Source organism: Solenopsis invicta, chromosome 7 (genome assembly GCF_016802725.1).
Source record: "Solenopsis invicta isolate M01_SB chromosome 7, UNIL_Sinv_3.0, whole genome shotgun sequence".
NCBI classification, from domain to species: Eukaryota; Metazoa; Arthropoda; class Insecta; order Hymenoptera; family Formicidae; genus Solenopsis; species Solenopsis invicta.
In genome coordinates, this window is record NC_052670.1 from 3,607,384 (window position 1) to 3,627,613 (window position 20,230).

The following is a 20,230-nucleotide window of genomic DNA, read 5'->3' on the forward strand; positions in this document are numbered from 1 at the left end:
ACTTATTATAAAATACTTATACAAAAATAATTAAATTTATAAGCATTATTTTTTAACATAATTTAATCTTGAATAACAAATAAAGCAATTAAATTATGAAAATGTGTTCTTAAATAGAAATGTTATTTACACAATTTTTGTATGTAATAGTTTATTTAAAGTATAAATATTAATAAATTAAAAATTTCAGTTTACTTCGCAGAGACTATACGTGTGATATATCCTTATTACTTGTCTTTTTCTCTTGATTACTTTAAAATATTACTTTTACACGTTATAGTATGAGAAGCCTATTAACTCATTATCTCTCTCTCTAGCTAATATTAAAGGTTTTAATTTAGCTTTAAATTTATTGTGCACGATATCTGTTTCAAACTTTGAATAATCCAACTATTAATTTGTTCTAATATCTATTAGATATGTATAAAATATATATAAACCGTGTAGTAGCAATAATTAAAGAAGGATTATGTTTTAGTTTTTGGACACTAAAATAATTGCTCCCTGATCTTTTAAAAATCCATTGTTATAAATAATATGTGATGCTGTCTAAATTATCACAAATTAATTTGTGATAGAAGACATCTTTCACATCGTGTTCGATTACGAGTTTTACGTACTCGAAACGTTGGCTTTCTCTGTCACTTTTCAGTAATGTGGGATTGAGCGTCAGCCTACGGTCCACAATGTTCAGCTTGCTCAGCCTCACGATACGCTACGATGATAGTACTCGTCGTAGTAACGTTCGTAGTAAAGCACGTAATGGTACACGTGAAGGTGCGGGTTGCGCAAGCGCTGGGACACTTTCATAGATGTGCACATACGCGCGTGTGTGAGTGCTGGGTGCCCAGGGGGTTGTGTGTACGTGTGACGTGCATGTACGTCGTAATCGTCTGCGCTTTTTGGCGATGCGAGCTCCGTGTCTGATGACTAATGGGAATAAGGGGAACGATGAACGGACATAGCTCCTGGTGCGCTATCTATTATGAAAAATTATCGCTTATCGTGTAACAATTAATTCCTGGGACATCTCTGTTTCCTCGCTTCCTCCTTCGCATGCGCGAAATAAAGGGAATCGTACGTTACGCGGAAAATCGGGAGACTATTTGCATAAGTAATACAGTAAACACTAGAGTTTCTTACGATTCTTATGCTCGCGCCGCAGTCGACAGTATTGACAGCTTGCCTTGGGTATTTGGGATTTTATCTTTGATACTGAATTGGACACTTTTGAAATGTTACATTCGATATGTTTTATAATACATTAATCATGTACATAGATTTTCGTTATTTGATTAATGTAGAAAAGAATTTTTTTTGTATTATTGTGAGCGACAGTGATAATTAATTTTTTAACATTCTCATATCTGGGTATTATCTTTAATGAATAGCGTGGAATATAAGGTTTGGTATATAATTATAGATATATATTATCACATTTTCCGTCTTATTACAAGTCTCAAATGACAAGGTAAAGCATTCTACATAATAATTTTGTAATAGAAAAATTATAGAGTCTGTAAAATTACCAATCTTTAGATCTAAAGAGCTATTTATAAAAACGACAATTACACGTTTTCTAAGAAAGAGGCTTCAAGTAGGTTATTATTTATATATTACGCTATAATTTTTTATGCATCAAACGATTGCGAACGGCAAGACTTAATTACGCTTCTTCAGGGAGCAACAACAGAACATTTGCGCAGCCTTAAGTAAGGTTGTTAATTCATTCACTTTCTATTCTTATATGGGGTAGTTATTTCTTTATGATTTCGACCTTGCGTTCACTACGCACCTTGACACTAATAGGACAAATTTACAATTGTTACAAGAGCCTGCGGAATTTGAGCAATGTTGAGTCATTTATTCTCATGCCCATGATCTACATTACCGTAACGAGATCTGTACCATTCCTATAAATCATAATTAAAAAGAAGTAATGCTATTATCTGTTGCTTATCTTCGTAAACTATTTATAAAAATACAAAACGAAGAATTATCGAATAAGTTGCGGCTAATATCATAGGAAGATTATGATGCGAAGGAAATAAAATTGTAATGAGATTTACGGATTTTTTATTCCAAAATTATGTGAAATTTATTTATGTTTTGTAACTTAAAATTAATTTATAACAATATAATGGATTAGTGATAGTTGATAGTTAAATTCAGACTTATTTCTAGCTTGTGGCTTGAAATGCGTAAAGGAAAGAAGAAAAAATATTTTATTAGTATATTATAATGCTAAGTATTTTTTTCAATTTTTGAAATCGCGGAATGGCGATCTCGGTACTTGGGCTCGAATCTATTGATTAAAAAAAATATCAAAAGTCACAATACGGTGCCCCACATGTACATCAGGGTGCACTCTACGTAATTGGAGTCGGGATACATTTAATGCGTGTACTTGTTGCTCAATTGCCAGATGTGCGATTCCCAGCGTGGCGTTTATATGGACATTGGAAGTGATGAACATACGGCCTCATCCCCAAATTTCGCGGCTCGAGCTTAATCGATGTAAATGGCCGATTTGAGAGAGAAAGAGAGTAAGAACGAGGGTATGGGTGGGATAAGAAATGAGCTTTCTTCCATCGTTCCTTTCTGCCATTAATCGCCACAATCTGTCGTAATTTACCACCTGTGAATAACCGCATTATGCGGAAATTGTGTTATTCTTTGATCTAACTTAAATTCCGAGGAAATTGCGAAATTTGCGATCTGTAATTTCGCGACTGCGCCTTTTTTCACGCCGGATTTCCGTAATCGCGAAGACATTCGCCGATCGTGTATGTTAAATCGTTCCGCGACATGTAAGATTCGTATAGTCGTGAGCTAAAAGGTTGCAACACATTTTCTTCGATTGTTTTTGAAATGTAGACTTGCTCATCAAACGGCGAACGTCATTGGTTCTTACCTGTGGATCCAACCAATTAAGCATCGAACCATCTACCATCAAAGCAAATGTGTTGCAACCTTTTAGCTCACGACTATACACGTCGGCCTTGTCCGAACGAAGGTCAGGCAATTTCAAGATGCAGATTTTGTGGCCTTGCTGTTGTATTCTCATTTGTTCACTTTAAATCTTCTGAGATTATCGCTTTGCTCTGAAATTTAAGGGTACATAGAACAATTCTTAAAATACTAAAAAAACTATGAGAAAATTACAGATTGTTTTATATTGCATTTGAGAGTAGTAGACAAAATTTGGTAGCGATTTTCTATATAGATAAAAAGTTATTTCAATAAGTAGACATATGCTTTAATAAAAATATAATTAATAATAAAAATGAGAAATGATAAAAGAAATCTGAATTTTTTAATTTAAGTATTTTAAAAATTCAAGATGATTTATGTAAAGTTTTATTGTGATACGGAGATCAGTTCTATTAAATAACACAAAATTTGTTTTTTATTTATTTATAAAATAACTATACGGACAATTTCAATAAAACTATGTATATTATTTTGAATACTCAAAGTATTTACACAAAAAATGAAGATTTTTCTTAACGCCGTAAAAAATTTTTGAATTTTTTTTATAACACATATAGTAAATAAACTATGTTAACACATTTTCAAATTGTATTTAATTTGCAGAGATTGTATGTCTGCTACATCCTTAATATTATGAATTTCGTAATATCTTTCTATCAATGTGAGTTTTAGTTATTTAAATATTATGAAAAGGTTGCGCGTCTTTCTTAGTGAAGTAGTTTCATATTTTTATTTTGTTTGAGAAACACAGCAAGTCACAAAAAGTTTGTTTTTCCTTTTTTTTACAAAACATAAACTCGTTTTCACAGGCACGTGCATGATAGCGTGTTTGTCAGTTAATCATAAAAGTCGAGAGTTAAATTAAAATTTTTATTTTTTATACTGTTTCCTGAAAATTTCTTTAGCTGTTTCTTTCATCTTTTATATCCTAAGCCAAGCATCGAGATTAACTTCATTCCTTAAACTCATTTGTATAGTAAATAATATATTGCAAAAGCAACGTCCTCAAAAGATATTTTGCATATTTGCTTTAAGTATTTATCTTTGTTATTCGAGAGGATATTTTCGCTATTATATTCTGCTACATAAATGCGCTTTTCCAAAGAAATGCGATTTGATTCGGATCGCGAGTGAGCCCCATTTTTTGGAGGCATTGTGCCATACCCGTCTCGTAATCTCAGATTTTCGATTCCGACTTATCGGTTTCTTACGTTTTCAAATTCTTTGATGTTATCTCCTGTGTATCGATATTGTAAATTAATCGATTGCCATTCGATCTGTGAAAAATTATCATCTTTAATAAATGATATATGGAATCGTAAGGTACAATACAATTAAAATCTAGATTAGGTTAACAATCGATTATTACAGATCGTGGTGCTAAAAATAAATATTACATGTAACTTTTATATACATTTATACATATTTTTATTTAAATTTTCTACAAGAATAGTAATATTATAATGTTAACTTTATGAGAACCGTGGGCCTGCAAGGAACTGTCAAAATTTTAAGTAGCTGCAGCACTTCTGTTTTTCTTTGTATTTTGCTACATAAAAAAATATTTAAAACGTTTAGAATACAGATATAAGACAATAAAAAAAATTCTGATTTTTCACAACCGATTTATCAGGAGAAAAGTGGCACTGATGTAAATGATCCACGGTTCACATGACATTAGTGAAAAATAACGGTTCACACGGAGGGTTAAATTGTCAATCAATTTAACCTTTTAATAACACTAATGCTAATAAGCATCTATTATGATTCATCTTCCCCACCCCCCAAATACAGTAAAGAATTTCTTGCGAACAATATAACGAAATGTATTGAGCATTAAGATGTTCTATGATTGTTTGTTGTATCACCTTCCTTTCGCGAATTTGCTTTACTCCGTTGTCCTTTCTTTCATTTTGTCAAGTCTTTCTCTTTTCAGCGCGAGACTTCGGCAATTGTATCGAGTCTACCCATTATCAAAACGAACGAGTCGATCCCGGGGGGGTGAAGCCGAAGAGTAACGTTTGAGAGAAACAATTTAACTAATGGATATCAGCCGGGAAAGTCTACGATTGCGTTGCGCCTTACACCTTCATCCCATCATTCGGAGTATTTCAATAAAGGAAGCGTATAAAAGTTCCTTTTTACACAATGAGAATAATGATTAAAAGAAAAAGACGTTCTTTTACATAACGTGTCGCAAGTAAAAATAATTCACTAATTGAGAGTCTACAAAAATAAACGGAAACGCATAATAAACTTGAAAACTACGTGTGTTTCTTCGCGGTACTACACTCACAGGAGCTCTTTCTCTCTATCTGTCTGTGGTTCGTGTTTTCTACCTTCTCGCCTTTCATGCTCGCGCGACGTTCGATGGTCGTCGTTGTTGATACGCGATTCGAATTCCTACGGAAACCGATCGATGTAGACTGGCATTCACTTGAGATACGACGATGGGAATGCAGGATGGGGATTTGATGTAATATAACGCATAAGATCGTAGTAAATAGTAATTACGCGCCTGGGGAATTATTATTTATTGTGCACGTAAAAAATATTACGAACACAGTACTGTAAACAGTTACATTTTTAATCAAATATTTTTTTGCAATTTCGTAGGTTGATGTAATTTTTTAATTCTTTCTTGAAATTAATTAATTTTGAAGATTGCATAATTAAAACAATTCCATGATTAGCTTTTATACTTGCGATCGATTGTACTACTCGAGTTTTGTTCCTTGACTCTCTTCGCATACCAATAATCGATAGTATTTAAAATCTATTTTATAAACGTATTTATAAAATAATATGAATAATGAGATTGATCGTTGTATCCCAGTCGGCTAATATGGCTAAATTGTTCGGCCGGTGATTTGTAGCAACAAGTTAGCGATAGGGATATTCGAATTGACTTGCCGATTGTACCTCAGACGACTGCCGTTTGCGCATCTTCACAGTACACGATGCTTTATTAGATAGGCGGGCCGTACACGTTCCGTTACGAGATCATTATCGACCAGCCGTCTTCCTTGTTCGTCTTCCACAAGTGCTTGTTAATTACATAATCAAATATTGTGAATTAGAAAAAAAAAACGCCTTAATAATTTGTTCAAGAAATCATGCCTGCGATTTTATAAACAATTTGACTCATCCTTGCCATTAACGGTTTTTCTTGTTAGATAATTTTACAAGTGATTTTATTATTCTGATTAGAAATATGATTTCTTTATCAGATGGTGAAAACAAAAAATATTATTTAAATGGTGTACGTGTCGCTTTTTACAAATAGCTGAGCGGTTCTTTCTATTCGAATTTAAATCTTAAGATATACATGCACAATTCTCCCTGATCAAACAATAATAAATGTTTAAAGACATAAGTTCTTTTAAATATAGATTACATTTACAACATGATCTTTATAAGCCCGAGATCGGGAGTCCGATCATGACTAACGTTAATTGCCGTTGCAATCGAGCCTAAAAAAAGTAGTATTGCCCGGAATAGGTCAGCCATTAGTCAGTCGGGTGCAACTTTGTGATTCTTCCGGCGGACGCTCTCGCACGCCCCGCCACGCGCCGTTTCGTTATCATCGTCGTGCGTAATGCAGTGCGTATTGTATACGGGTGCATGACAAATGTCCCAGCACGATATCATTATCGCCCAGTCTCGCGTCATCCACCTACTACAGCTTTGTTGACGACGCGACGGGAGCTTCATCGAAGGGGGAGCGGGAGGGCGACTCACCACCTCCGATCTCCTTCCCACCCTCCCACGCTTCGACGATTTCGATTCCCGCGGAGCGTGTTACGTGAACCTGCTTCTACACGTAAATACGTGTACGCCGTTCAATCGATATGCGACGGCACCCGCATCTGCGTTTCTGCGCGAGTATGCGTACACCAGTGTGCGTTGGAGGAGGGGGTGGAGTACATTCATATCGCGGTGGAACTCAAATACAAATCAGAGGGAGAGAGTGAGAGAGAGAGAGAGAGAGAGAAGGACGGAGCTGTGTAATATCGCTTCCTTTGCCTACGATACGTGTTGTACGTGCTGTCGATGCGAGAACGTTTGGCACGATCTTCGTTCACGATCACTTTCATTCGAAATATGTATCGCACGGCGTGCGTACATCGAAGCAACATGGGCAATTATTGGCTACAAAACGTACTTCGTACAGCTGAATGTTTGCTATAATTATATATAATTATATAATTTGTAGTACATAGTAAACACACAGTTCCACAGAGATAATTCATAACATTCAGTAAACAATAATTTTAAACACACAGTAATGTACATACTGTTTTTAGAAGGAAGTAATTTAAATTTAAATAAATAATCGCAATATTGTACAATGTATAATTTGTAAAGCGATTATAATTCTTCCAAATCTGTGGTGTACATTGTATTTAATTGATAAAAATCGAGAAATAATGAAGTTAACATGTTTGAGAAAATACACGATTAATTGCGGATAATTTTTTTCGTGTTTTTACGAATAAATAGCTATTTTCTCTTTGACACAGTTCCAATCGCTCACAAACTTTTTCTCGTTGAATCATCATTCACACTATTAATTTCTCTATACTTTGTATAGAGGAGAAGGAGGTAATATCGCGCTCATTTTCATTTTATTGAATAACTTTGTTAATAATTAATTTTATATTGAAACTTGAGTAATTATATTCGTCAAAGTGTTGTTTAACAGATTCTAAACTAAAATAATGAAATATTTATTATTTAGAACGTGATTTATAAAAATGTGACGCACTGCGTAATCGGTGGAAGAGGAAAAGTGGTAATAATGTGGCTAGCCTAAAAATAAATTTAAAAATTTGATTTAGTTTAAAAAATACACAGCATTTTGTTACAAAATTATGTATTTTTAATTTTCCATTATTTAGAATTTTCATGCATTCAGAAGCATTAGAGATATTATTTTATTCTTGTTTAACACTAAATAATGAGCATGAAATGATAAAGTGATATCTCTAACGTTTCTGAACATAACCCTCTAGAGTTACAATCGATTTATCGAAGAAATATTTCAATATAAAAATTTCCCTTAAAAAGCCATGACAAAGTCTCATGTTATTGTTTAATTTTGCATAACTTGAAGTGCACAATCGAATAAAATGTTAAAGAACAAAAAAATATTAGAGTGTACATACATTCGTGTGATAATACGCTCAAGTTTAAAAACAATGACGAAGTATGTGTAATTACGTGCTAAAATATACCTTGAAAAAGTTTCGGAGTGCTCGAAAGTAAAAATGCCTTATGACAATTGTCAATTATTGTGTATTGGCATATTAGCGCCACTAAAAAAACGACGGACTACTAAACGAATAATTCCATAAGCAATTGTTAGAATTCGTCACCTAATAACGGAGATAATAGGAATAGCCGTAATGTCCATAATAGCCATAATACCCTCGCCTTCTCCTCTATTGTCGAAAGCGCAGTTTATTTGATGGGTGAAATTGCGTCGTATTGTGAGGTGAATTTTCAAGTCGCGTGAATTTTCAAATCGCTTGGCGTCGTAAGACGACGTTTTTATTTCAGCATTCCGGAAACGGTGCTTCGAGGAGGGAGGGGAAGAGGGCGACTTGAGCCACCGATTTCGCCCTTGCGGCACGCGTTTGATTTCTTCGATTCCATTTCTCTTTTCCAACGGTCTCCCCCTGCCAGCGTTCGATCCGAACGTTAACTGATCGACCGCGAGAGCTCTCGCGCGTGATGTTTCCAGCACTCGAGAGCCACGCGAATGCTTATATAGGATGGCAAAGGCAGCCACCCAAGAGCTGGAACGTCGCCGATGACCTTCTCGTCGCACTCGTTGCGCCCAACGAAGTGCAAGGAATATAGCGTATTCGGGCCGCACTCGCCAACAAGAGTCGTACAATTCAGTCAGTACGATATTGCGAGGGACGACGGGACGGTGGTCTTAATGCATTTGGCGAGGTAGCTACGGTACGCATCACCAGGCACCCTTTCTGCAAGCTCAGCGCTCACCCTCCCTCCCACCTTCTGCCCCTTCCCTCTCTCTCTCTCTCTCTCTCTCTCTCTCTCTCTCTTTGTCTTCTCTCGTTCTCTCTCCGTTTCTCGTTCTGTTCTTCTCTTTGTCTCTCTTTTTCTCTGTGTTCCTATGTGTCTTTCCTTATCCCCTCTCGAGAGGGTATAATGGCCCTAAAACGAAGCGGGCGAAGTCCTTGGTTTCGTTTAATCTCTTAACGGGCAAACGACAAAAAATATCAGTCTTATTCTTCTTATGAGATAGATAAAAGCCATCGGCTCGCACGTTCGATTAAGAGATTACCTCGTCTACGATAATTATCAGCGGTGATGCACGTCTCTTATTTAGGGCGCAGTAATTTTAGAAATTTTGCTGTTTTTCATTTAATTGACTTTTAAATAAAATTTATAGAAGTTAGTTTCTCCAATTTCTTTTTTGTAAAATTGCTATAAATAGATTTTTATATCAATTCAGACTAAGACAAATTTATATAAAAATTCGTTAAATAAATGTTCACAAAGTGAATATTCAGGACATAATAAAGATATCAATTGAACTAATTATATACTTTAATTACAAATCAATAGCTATTAATAATTATGTATATTTTTTGTGTATATATATTGAAAATACACAAAATATAATGCTAACTGATAATTGTTATAAACATTTGTTAAACGAGAATACTGCTAGTTTTTAAGCTTTAGAAATTATATAATTAATATTTTATTTATTTGATCAAATATAAGTTTCCTAAACAATATAATAGATAATTCAAAAATGGCTATTGAATAATTTTTCAATTAAATATAATGAAAAAATGTAATGATTTTTACGTTTACCGTTTCACACTCGACTTGTATTAAGCTTTGTGTCTACAATGGTAGAAATCGGTTTAAGATCTTAACTTTATAACGATACAACAGTGAGCTTAAATTACGATATCTAGCTAGTATAGGAATAAGTTAGCTATGATATGCTGGTTTTGGGTGGTAGTATTTTACGAACATGTCTAGGAATTTGTTCTACGATGTGCAAACTGCTTGAACTACATCTAGAAATTACATTGGTATATTTGGGAACATAGTAATTGCTCTGCTAAATACGCTTTGGAGTTGTGATGTACTAACGTTCGAATAAACCTCCCTTATTTGTCGAAGAGAGGAAGGGTGAACGTCAATTCGAACAATTTTATTGAAAGTTGTACATAAATTACATTATTGAAATCACAGCTTGAGAATTTTTTTTATATTAAATTTATATATTTATCATGCATGCTATTGTTGATTCATGAGTTGAAGGATGTATGAAACATTTTTCAAAACATATAAGAAAATTATGAGAAAATTACAAATTGTTTTATATTGTATTTGAAAGTAATAGAACAAAATTTAGCGGCAATTTTTTATTTGTATAAAAAATTATTTCAATAAGAAGTAAACATGTGCTCTAATGAAAATATAATTTTAATAATGAAATAATGAAAAAAAATCTGAACTTTTTATAATTTGTGTAAAGTTTTATTGCGATGTAGAGATCAGTTCTGTAAAATAAACAAAATTTATTTATTTATTTACAAATTAACTAAATAGGCAATCACAATAAAATTTTATAGAAATTACTTAAATACTTAAAGTACTTACATAAAACTTGGAGATTTTATTAATGTTGCAAAAGTTAATTCAATTTTTAATAACAAATAGAGTAAATAAATTATAAAAATATGTTATTAAATAAAAATATAATCGTATTCACACAACTTTTGTATATAGTTTTGTTTGAAGTGTTAATATTAAATACATTTTATTTACTTTCCATGTATGGCTGTATGTCCGATATATGCGTCCTTAAAATTACATGCATAAATATCCACATTGTAGAATTTTCAGCTGGCTCTTTCCATATTTTATCCTGTTATTTATGTGTAAATAAAATTGAATATTTTACATACAAGCTCGAGTAGTTACTTTTTTCATAAGAAGGTAACAATTGGTTTTAAAATCGCATAATCAGCGCATCGAAAGGAAAGAAAAGAATCTATTTGATAGTAAAATGCAAATTGCACAATCTCGAGATATCTGTGATAAAAATGTAAATGCTAGCGAATAGAAGAAAGAGAAGTCATATATTCTTAAATTTCAGAAATACTTTTTTAATTCTGAAGTTTATTAAGTTCTCTTAAACAATTTGTTGCGTTTGCGTAAAGTTTCTGTGTAATATGCGTATTTAAATTTAAGATGTTAGAAATTGTTTTAAAAAAATAATTCTTCCATAAATATCATGAATATCATGGAAAATTTCTACAGAAGAGAGTTAATAAATTCTATTTCAAGTAAAAGGCAATTCAATGTCTAAACTTAAATATTCCGCGACTAGCTGATGGTTAAGAAAAACGCAGGGGTGTTTTTTTTTTTTCAAATTTAGCCGCGCGTGCTTGACGATCATGCGAATAATAAAACGCGCGCGTGCAAATCTCTCTTTCCATTAGTTTCAAATTCACGCCGGCTGTCGCGACGACGGCTTCGTCGGTCGGGAGCACTTAGAAAATCGATAAGCCCTGGCTCGCTTGATCCGTCGTTGGCTGCTGCCAGGCCATATCTTGATTAAAATCAGTGCCACCGCCCGGTGCTCTCCTTTCTTCGGCGTTTCCCCGCCGGTTCTCTCCCGCTCCCGTCGTCACTGCCGCCGCCACCGTCGTCGCCGCGCGATGAATCCGGTTAGTCTCGTTAACGTCCTAAGTCACAGAGAGTCTCCTGCCGCCTCCGCTGTTACTTTCTCTCTTATGAGGGAGGAAGAGGGAGGAGGGAGCTTAACGTTCGGAGGGACGGGAGGGGAATCACCTGGGAACATCTCCCGCCGTTGCTCGCTTGCGATTGAATGCGATGTTGGAGGAACGCTGGCTGGTTCATTTGTTCGACCGCATTGCGTGATCCATGCTTGACGAAAGTGAAAGCGCAACGTACGCATACTGGACTCTGCTTAGGAATGTATCTCGAGTCACTATAGTTATATCGCTGATTCGAACATGCGTGAATTGAAACCGGTTGTAGAAAATCGGTCTCTTTTTCCTTCTTTTCCTACCGGCTTCACCGATCAGCGATCGGTGGGAATTGAAAATCGGAAGTCTGCGATCTAATTGAGACGCGGGCGTTGGGAAACACCTCTCTCTCTGTCTCTCTCTCTCTTTTTGAGAGCGAATACAATTTCCGAGGGGCTCGGATTTCTCATGCTGCAAACCGATACCTACCATCATGCGAGACCGATTTCCACACGCGGCCGAGAAAACGAAAACGCGCGTACGTTCTCCTCCCTTGGGGGAGGAAAGCGAGTCGCAACGCGACGCCGCCGCAAATGCAAACGCGCATCTAGCCACTTTGTCCCGATCCGTCACCGCGTTACGTACATACATACGTACATGACGATGCGCGTTCGCGCTTTGTCGAGCAAAAAGCGGATTAGGTCCGCTCGATCCTCCGTTGAAATGCGCGGCACAAAGGATCCATCGGATTCGCGATAGCGACGGTAAAGACCATCATACGTCACGCGTTAACGAACCTTACGCTCACGCGTACGCATTTGCGGCGCATGCAATATGCTTTGTGTCGAGCGATGCCTAGAAGCGTGTGATGGCCATGGGGCATTTCCCAGGGCGCGTCAGTCCCTAAGATGACCCTAGCCAAGATCAATGTGTGTCGGGGGGGAAGCTGTGTTCGAAGGACCTATACGCCGAATTCGAAAGCGCGATCGGCAGAGAGACGAACGGAGAGAAAGATAGATGAGAGAGGGGTATTGACAAGTGGCTACTGTTTACCGTGCTCAAATGTTGACCGAACTCCCTCGATCGTCCTAGCACCACGTATCCTGCTTTCAAACGAATCTCGCCAAGTCCACGGCAATCTTTCATTTATGCAGTGGGCCAGTTAAATGCGAGTTTCCTCACGAAGATTTTGTTGAAATTAATCTTGCGTTTTTTCCCCCTTGCAAGATATGCATGCAAATGGATAAAATGTTGGGGGATATATCCGACACATGCCTGTGTCTATCTACTATTTATACCGAGTTTATATATTCGCTCGTTGTACAGAATAAAAATCCTTCGTCTGTAATCTGGGTCTTTTTTTGACACAAGCGAAATTTCACTCAAGTTACTGCTTAAATTTTAATTTTTATTAAATAAAGATTTTTAAATTTTAGTTAAAAAAAACTATTTGGTAATGTAATACAAATGTTGAAAAGTAATTTAAAATTTTTCCAAATTTTTTTAAAGTCTGGAACAATAAAAAAAAACTTGGATTGAACGAAAACATCCAGATTGCAGACGGTGAAATTAAAAGTATGACTGCGGAAAATGTTAAACGACATTGAACCTTAATTGAACCTTTGTTTAAGACGCAGCAAACAGAAAATAAATTTAGGTGTACCTGTTTGGAACTTTTGACTTGGATGAATAATTCGAAAATAATTAGAATAATCACCTCTGAAATTTACCTTTTTTTTTGTACTAGTGAGACAATCCTTCTATTCTTTCTTTGTAAATAAATTTCAAAATTAATTTTGTTTTTTGAAAAATAGTTTTTTAATTGCTCATTGCTCATCTTGCGAGAAATTCTGATATGTAATAAAGTTAAAAAAAAATGGTGCAAATATATCTATTGAAATATTTACAGGCGAGTTTGATCCAAATTAACACGGGTCAAAAAAACTTTTATCTAATAAAATGACAGAGAGATATGTATATATACGAGATTTTTTTTTATATTTTGGTGTCATGGGTCGGAATATGAATAAAATTGGCCAACTTGTTTGTTTAAAACTTCCGATTTTACTGGCGTGGAAGATAACCGAGCATGCTCGCGTGAATATGATTCGTCATTTAATAGCTCGCCATACCGTTGAGCTCGCTGCACCTTCCGAAGCCGATATTCATCCCGAATGTTGAGCGAATTCCAGCTCCAATACAGCGCGCGATCCTTTGAGTCTTTCGAAAAACTGCACAATGAATTTAAACCAGAGTAAGATCAATCTCCGAATCGAGTAAGATATTTATTCGTATTGAACAACGACTGTCTTTAAAATAATAATATTTCTCTGTATAATGATCCTACAAATTTATATAATCACTATATAATACAAATACACTGAGAAAACAAGTTATTAGTTTGGCTGAATTTTTCAATTCGATGAAATTTTTTCAGCTCTATTTATGTACTTGACTTTAAATACATAAAATACTTGAACTTCAATTTAGGCATTTATATATTTAACTTAACTATATATCTATATATTTAATTTAAATAGGTAAATGCTTGAACTGAAGAAATTCAATCAATTTGAAAAATTTAGTCACTTAGTGTAACAATCTAAATTTTGTGAAATTTATTTTAATTGAATTGAATTTAATCTAATTTTCTCTAATTTTTGTAAGATACAATTTTAGACTGTGTGCAAATATAATATAGCAATGATGTTCGTTTACACACTTCCAGAAAAGCTTGCAATACTTTAATACTAAACGATACTAAAAGTATCTGTAGCAGATCTTGAGCATCCTTAGCTGCGCCACGTTGACGGTTTCACGGAAGTAGGTTGATGATCAAGACATCGTTGATGTCGGTCTTTAGAAATAACGCCAAAAGCTTTTATCCCACCCTCTCTTTCTCTCTCTTTCTCTCATCGTCCACCCCGTTCGGTACTTTCACGCAGACATCGGCGGGAAAACCCCCGGTGTTCCGCGAGCGTTTCTTCATTCGGCCAACCCTCCTGCTATAGCGGGAGGATATTACAATGATGCGACAATGAACGCAATGATCGCTATCTGCTGCGTCCTGTATGGGGGGAGGGTGACGAGCCACCCTTGCGAGACCCATGGACACGCGCTCGTCTGTGCCTGTAAAGCTCTCCGTACACACGAACGAGGGTGTGTGTGTGTGTGTGTGTGTGTGTGTGTGTACGCGCGACTATGCGCCACCGACTAAACTACCCCCGACTGGTGCCTAAACCTGGTTCCTCCCCTTTTATTATGGGCCGCGACGGTTATTGGATTGTACCGTGCTATTTGTTGGCTGCCACGCTAATGGATCCATAATCACCGGGACGAATTAACGCGCTACAACGACGCTAACGGGCCGCTACTTTAAATACAGAAACGCCAACTGCACGCCACTTATTCCACATGGGCACTTAAACGATCGTCGTAAAAGCGAAAGTTTTTCAGGGTTTTTTTTTTCCTGACGCTTGGGAATTTTGATTTCTGTCGTTCTTTAATTAAAGAACGATTCTCTTAAAGGAAAATATTATACGACGTAAGGATTTATTTTACTTTTCATATTAATGCCATGTATGCAAAATAGTGCACATATACCATGAAGAAAATAAATTTTACACGCTCGGGGTCGCGCGTTAAATTTTTTACTGTCATTTTTTGAAGTAAAATATAGAATTTGCAGTTATGTATCTTTTCATACACACGTATTCATGCTTTATGTTTATTCGATTCAAGGAAGAAGAAAAGTGATATATCTTGAAAATATTCAAAATACGCTCAAATGTTTTTTTTTTCTCGACTCGATGATGTTAATACATTTTTGGAATTTCGTACATCCCGTTACAACAAGCAGAACGATTTCTGATCTTATATTTTCGTTGTTATTCAACTGAGCATTTTTTTCATATTCGATACACGGAGTTAAAGGAGCTGATAGCGCGAGACGATCTATAGGTTCGCGCGTGTTCCACAGCCGGCTCCCCAGGGATTAAGGACTAAGCCCTAATCCGCTAATTTCATTCCACCTTTCCGCATCGAACCTCTACCTCTATTACCCTTCGGACATACTTGGCTAAGTTTCCGAGTGCCCCTCGCGTTTCGACTTTTAAACTTGCTCTGCCCAGACGCGCGTCGAGCGATCATCAACGGTGCTCTCCAGATCCCAGGTCGTAAACGCCCTCTGATCTTTACTGCCGCGAGCGGATCTTGCGATATATATGTATATATGTATGTATGTTTGTGTGTGTGTGTGTGTATATATATATTTGCAACGCCCGGCTTTACGGACCTGTCGAGCAAATGAAATGAAATTCATGCAAATCGCGGAACCGCGCCACGCCGGCTTCCCTTTGCGCTGTCGAGGCGGCATCGCATCGGTTTTGTATCGGGGCGGCGATGCGTCCAACCTACATCACGAGGGTGAAGCGTACTTCCTCCTCGGTATCCCCCGGCTGCCTGCTCGTTTGGACAAAATTCACAAATCACTTTAGCCATCTTTCGAGAAGCCTCAGTTAAGTTGAATAAAATCGTGACATTGAAAAGTAGGCGGCACACGTGCGGGTGGAGGAACAAAAGGAACAGAAAATAACGATTTGAAATTTGTCTTTTGTGCGCGCACCGTCAGCAATTATTTTCATTATGAAGCAGTTGTACAAATTCTTACATTTGTATTAACAGCACTTTTTTTTTTAATTTGCAGTGAACAGTGTTAAAAACATAGGGCTACATTGTTCATATATTTAACTTTGTAAAAGCGTTCTGTAAACGACGAAAAAAAAATTCTGGTTTATAAATGATACATTAACAAATATAATTTTTAAATATATACAAAATGTTTGATAGACAAAGCGTGTCTGCGCGCGTGCGTTTTAATCGTATCCGAGGCAGAAGCCTTGACAAGGAGCCTTAATAAGAAGCTTTAATATCCATGATGTTACTTCTGTTTCAGGTTACGCCAGAAACGGACCTAATTATTATGGTAAATTAATAGGATCTCTACAAGAATACGCACACGGCATCAAAGGTAAAGTCTACGCCGTTGATGACGCAACGATATTCATAAAAGGATTTTGTTACGACGGCACCGGCCCAGATGCTTACTTCTGGGTTGGGAACACCAGCCAACCCAATCCCGACGGTTACATTGTACCTTATCCCGAAACTGATAAGGCCAGGTAACTGACATTATCTTATTTCTATATTTATAACATATTATACGCGAGGAAAACGCGTGTTTCTCTAAAAAATTAATTGGTCATATAAAAATTTACAGTAAGCAGAGTAAATCTGTAGATCGAAGAAAAATAACTTGTAATTGATATATAAATTAATTGGGCCGTTAAATCCTGACATTACTTCTATATTTGTAATATTATATTACACGGGAAGTAGAGTTTTGCAGATTAGAAGATTTACGAATCACAGAGGAATACAGCACACACATAATTAAATATAAATTAATTAGGGGCCATTTAATTTTGTCGTACAACGATAAACGAGCAATTTCACATGAGATTGATAATCCGACTCTCGCGTTTAATGCGGAAAGGTGAGGTTGTGGATATATACGGCCTTTTTGTATGTATCAAAACGATACTCGTTGCACGCGATTTTTCGAACGTGTACTAAAGCGGGAGGGAAGCAGCCGAGTAGAAACGTAATAAAGTGCTCGCGCAGATGAAATCCGAACGAGATTGGCGTATAATTCCCGTTTTATTAACTGCACTCTCCCGCGCACGACTCACTCGTTCGGCCTTCCTTCTGTTTTTCACCTCCCGCCTCCCCTTTCCGCATATACAGCCGCGCGCACAACGGGCTCTTTGAATTTCATTTCATCCCTTGGTTACGGACTGCCGCGCGTTCGCCCTGCATCACTCACGTCACCTCCTACCCGCGCCCTTCTTTTCGGCCTCCTACATCCCTGACCGCATGCACAACCCGCCTTCATCCACTTCCCCTCGGCCCTGCTCGCTTGATCGTTCGCACGACACGCAAATTCGCCGATGACACCAAGAGGCATTTAAAATCAAATCGAATCTATCATTGTAACAAACGAGGTAAGTTCATATAGCTTTTAAAAATTCAAATAACTAATAAAATACCTTATAGAAGTGTGAGAAATAAATGCGAGACGTTTCATATTCAACTAATTACAGTGTGATATAAAGCAGCATGCAGCATGTAAATGTCAGAAGCGGTTGATGCTTCAGAAATAAAAGCACAGTTTTTTTTTTATTGCTGCCGGAATTCTGGTTCGTGTGAACTTATAGTTTTCGAAATAATTGCTCTAATTTTATTTTATCGCGGTGTCAATTACGCTTAAATCTTTTTATGTTACTACTTTTATCTCTTCTTTTTCTCTTCAACAGTGATCCACGAGTGTTAGAGGCGTACAACTACACAGATGTTATCCTGAGGCTACCCGGAGGAAAACGCATACGAGACATTAGATGGCTGAGCGTTTGGTGCAGAAGATTTACAGTGAGTAATATAGCTATCGATCTTGATATTTCTCGCGCGTAATAACTACGTATAATATTGTTTGGTTAAAACAAACAGTTTGAGATTTAAATTCTTCCCATTTTCATAATTGATCAATTAATAAAAGTCTACGCTTCTCGTAGCGAAATAATATATATAGAGAATTATCTAATTATTGATTATAATTGAACGTCTCTCTCTCTCTCTCTTCTCTCTGAGCGCTTTGAACATTGCGCTGCATAATAACGTGATCAATAATTCGTACGTTCTATTCACAAATTTGCGTTTATACGAGGCGCTTTGTCATCGTCATTTTCGACAGTATAAATTTCAATTTTCGATATTCGCGCGCGCGAAATTCTAGTCAGTTCTAGTGTTTCTCGAGGTATTTGAGCGCGGGACGAAAGGCATTCCTTGTTAGACTTTCTGGTATATATCGCGCGACATGGCGCGTTTTATTCCAAACGCCACGATGCGCGGAGAATAGAGATAACTTGATTTTTGAGGAGGTTCAGGCAAGCTCTATCGGACGCGCATTCGAGGTCAATGGTGCGTATGAGATGGATACGGAAGCCGAGTTCTAGGGGCCTCGTACGCGCGCACGTGTCTGTGGGTGGGTAAGCCCTTTCCTTTTCTCAGCTTTCTCCTGCTTTTCCATTCCGGGTTTTGCACGCCGGCCTAAACAACGCGTGCGATTCGACATCTCTTTATCTTTCTGGTATCTTCTTCACGCGTGTATGAATAAACGTGCAGTGTCAAAAGTATCACGCTAACAACAAAAATATTGAAATATATGCAAAATACCTCTTCATTGATACGTGTACCTTGGAACAAAATCCGTACTCCGCGACGAACGACTAGTTCTTATAATAATTTATAGATAATTTTATTCATTGAGATATTTTCTCTAAATAGACGACGACCTCTATACACTTTCTCCCTTCTTCCACCTTCTCATATTTTATCTCTGCAGAAAAACTCATCGCTCCTTTCTTTTATGTTTTGCGCGATGTATGCTCACTCTCGAATTAATCCAGCTTAGCTCTTTTCCATCTCCTCTCATGAAGAAGCATACAAATTAGAAGGTGGAAGATATAGTCTCTTAAACAGATTTTGTTCTTTCGCGTGAGGGTCGATGCTTAAAAGTCTCTGTGTATACGCGACTTTACGCGAGCTTTAACCGAGACTACCATTTAGTTTTCCCTTTCCCCCTTTTATCGGACTCCCACGTATGAATATAACGACACACAAGCGCGATACCGCTGCCTTTAGGTAGGGAAAAAGGTTTGATGCGAGCATATCGACGGTAGAGAGCCGAGCTTTTGCTCTTATATTAGAGGAGGGCTTTAATATCGAAGTCTGAGGGGTGCTCCCGCACCGTGACAACCCTCCATCAGACACGCTCTGTCACCGCAAAACGCGCTGTCCGCCGCCTACGGTCCATTCTACCGGGTGTCCCATTACGATCGCCGCGAGTCATCGTTCGGGGTTTGGTATAAATCGCTCTCGTTTGCAGCCGCACCTGCGATTGACGAGCATAACCCGAGGGGGTTTCAGACGGACGAAAGGTTTTACGGCGGTAGGCTTCCTGTACCTATATCGCGTCGTAAAAAGGTACAGGAGAGTTGCTTTATTAAGTTTCAGAAACAAGCGTTCTTGTTACGTAGCAGCAAACAATTGTCTACCGGCGATAGTCCCACTCGGACTGGTAGCGCTATGTCACCACGTTAAAAAAACTTTCCCCGGGCATTTATCGGGCGTCCCCCGTGAGACCCCAAATGACTGTAGGTTTTTTTTTTTTTTTTTTGGAGAGACGCGAAACGTTTCCGATCAAACAGGATATTCTTTGATTATGGCCGATCACAAAAGGAAATCTTATAATGCACATTATCGAAACGTTTCTACGAATTCCGACTTTTAGAAGCGCGCGCTTTTCCTTTCTGTGATTTACAGAAGAAGTGGTGGATCTCCCAACAGGA

General features: G+C 37.1%; 1 protein-coding gene across 8 annotated transcripts in view; it reads left to right on the top strand.

The window, feature by feature from the left end:
• LOC105199931 (protein Skeletor, isoforms B/C) overlaps nucleotides 1–20,230 on the top strand; it is an 80,278-nt gene that overhangs the window by 34,319 nt on the left and 25,729 nt on the right. For all 8 annotated transcript variants that reach the window (XM_026130350.2, XM_026130349.2, XM_026130347.2 and 5 more), the window contains 2 exons: nucleotides 16,720–16,945; nucleotides 18,140–18,251. In XM_026130350.2, the coding sequence (XP_025986135.1) occupies nucleotides 16,720–16,945; nucleotides 18,140–18,251 (338 nt within the window). The remainder of the gene's footprint in view (nucleotides 1–16,719; nucleotides 16,946–18,139; nucleotides 18,252–20,230) is intronic.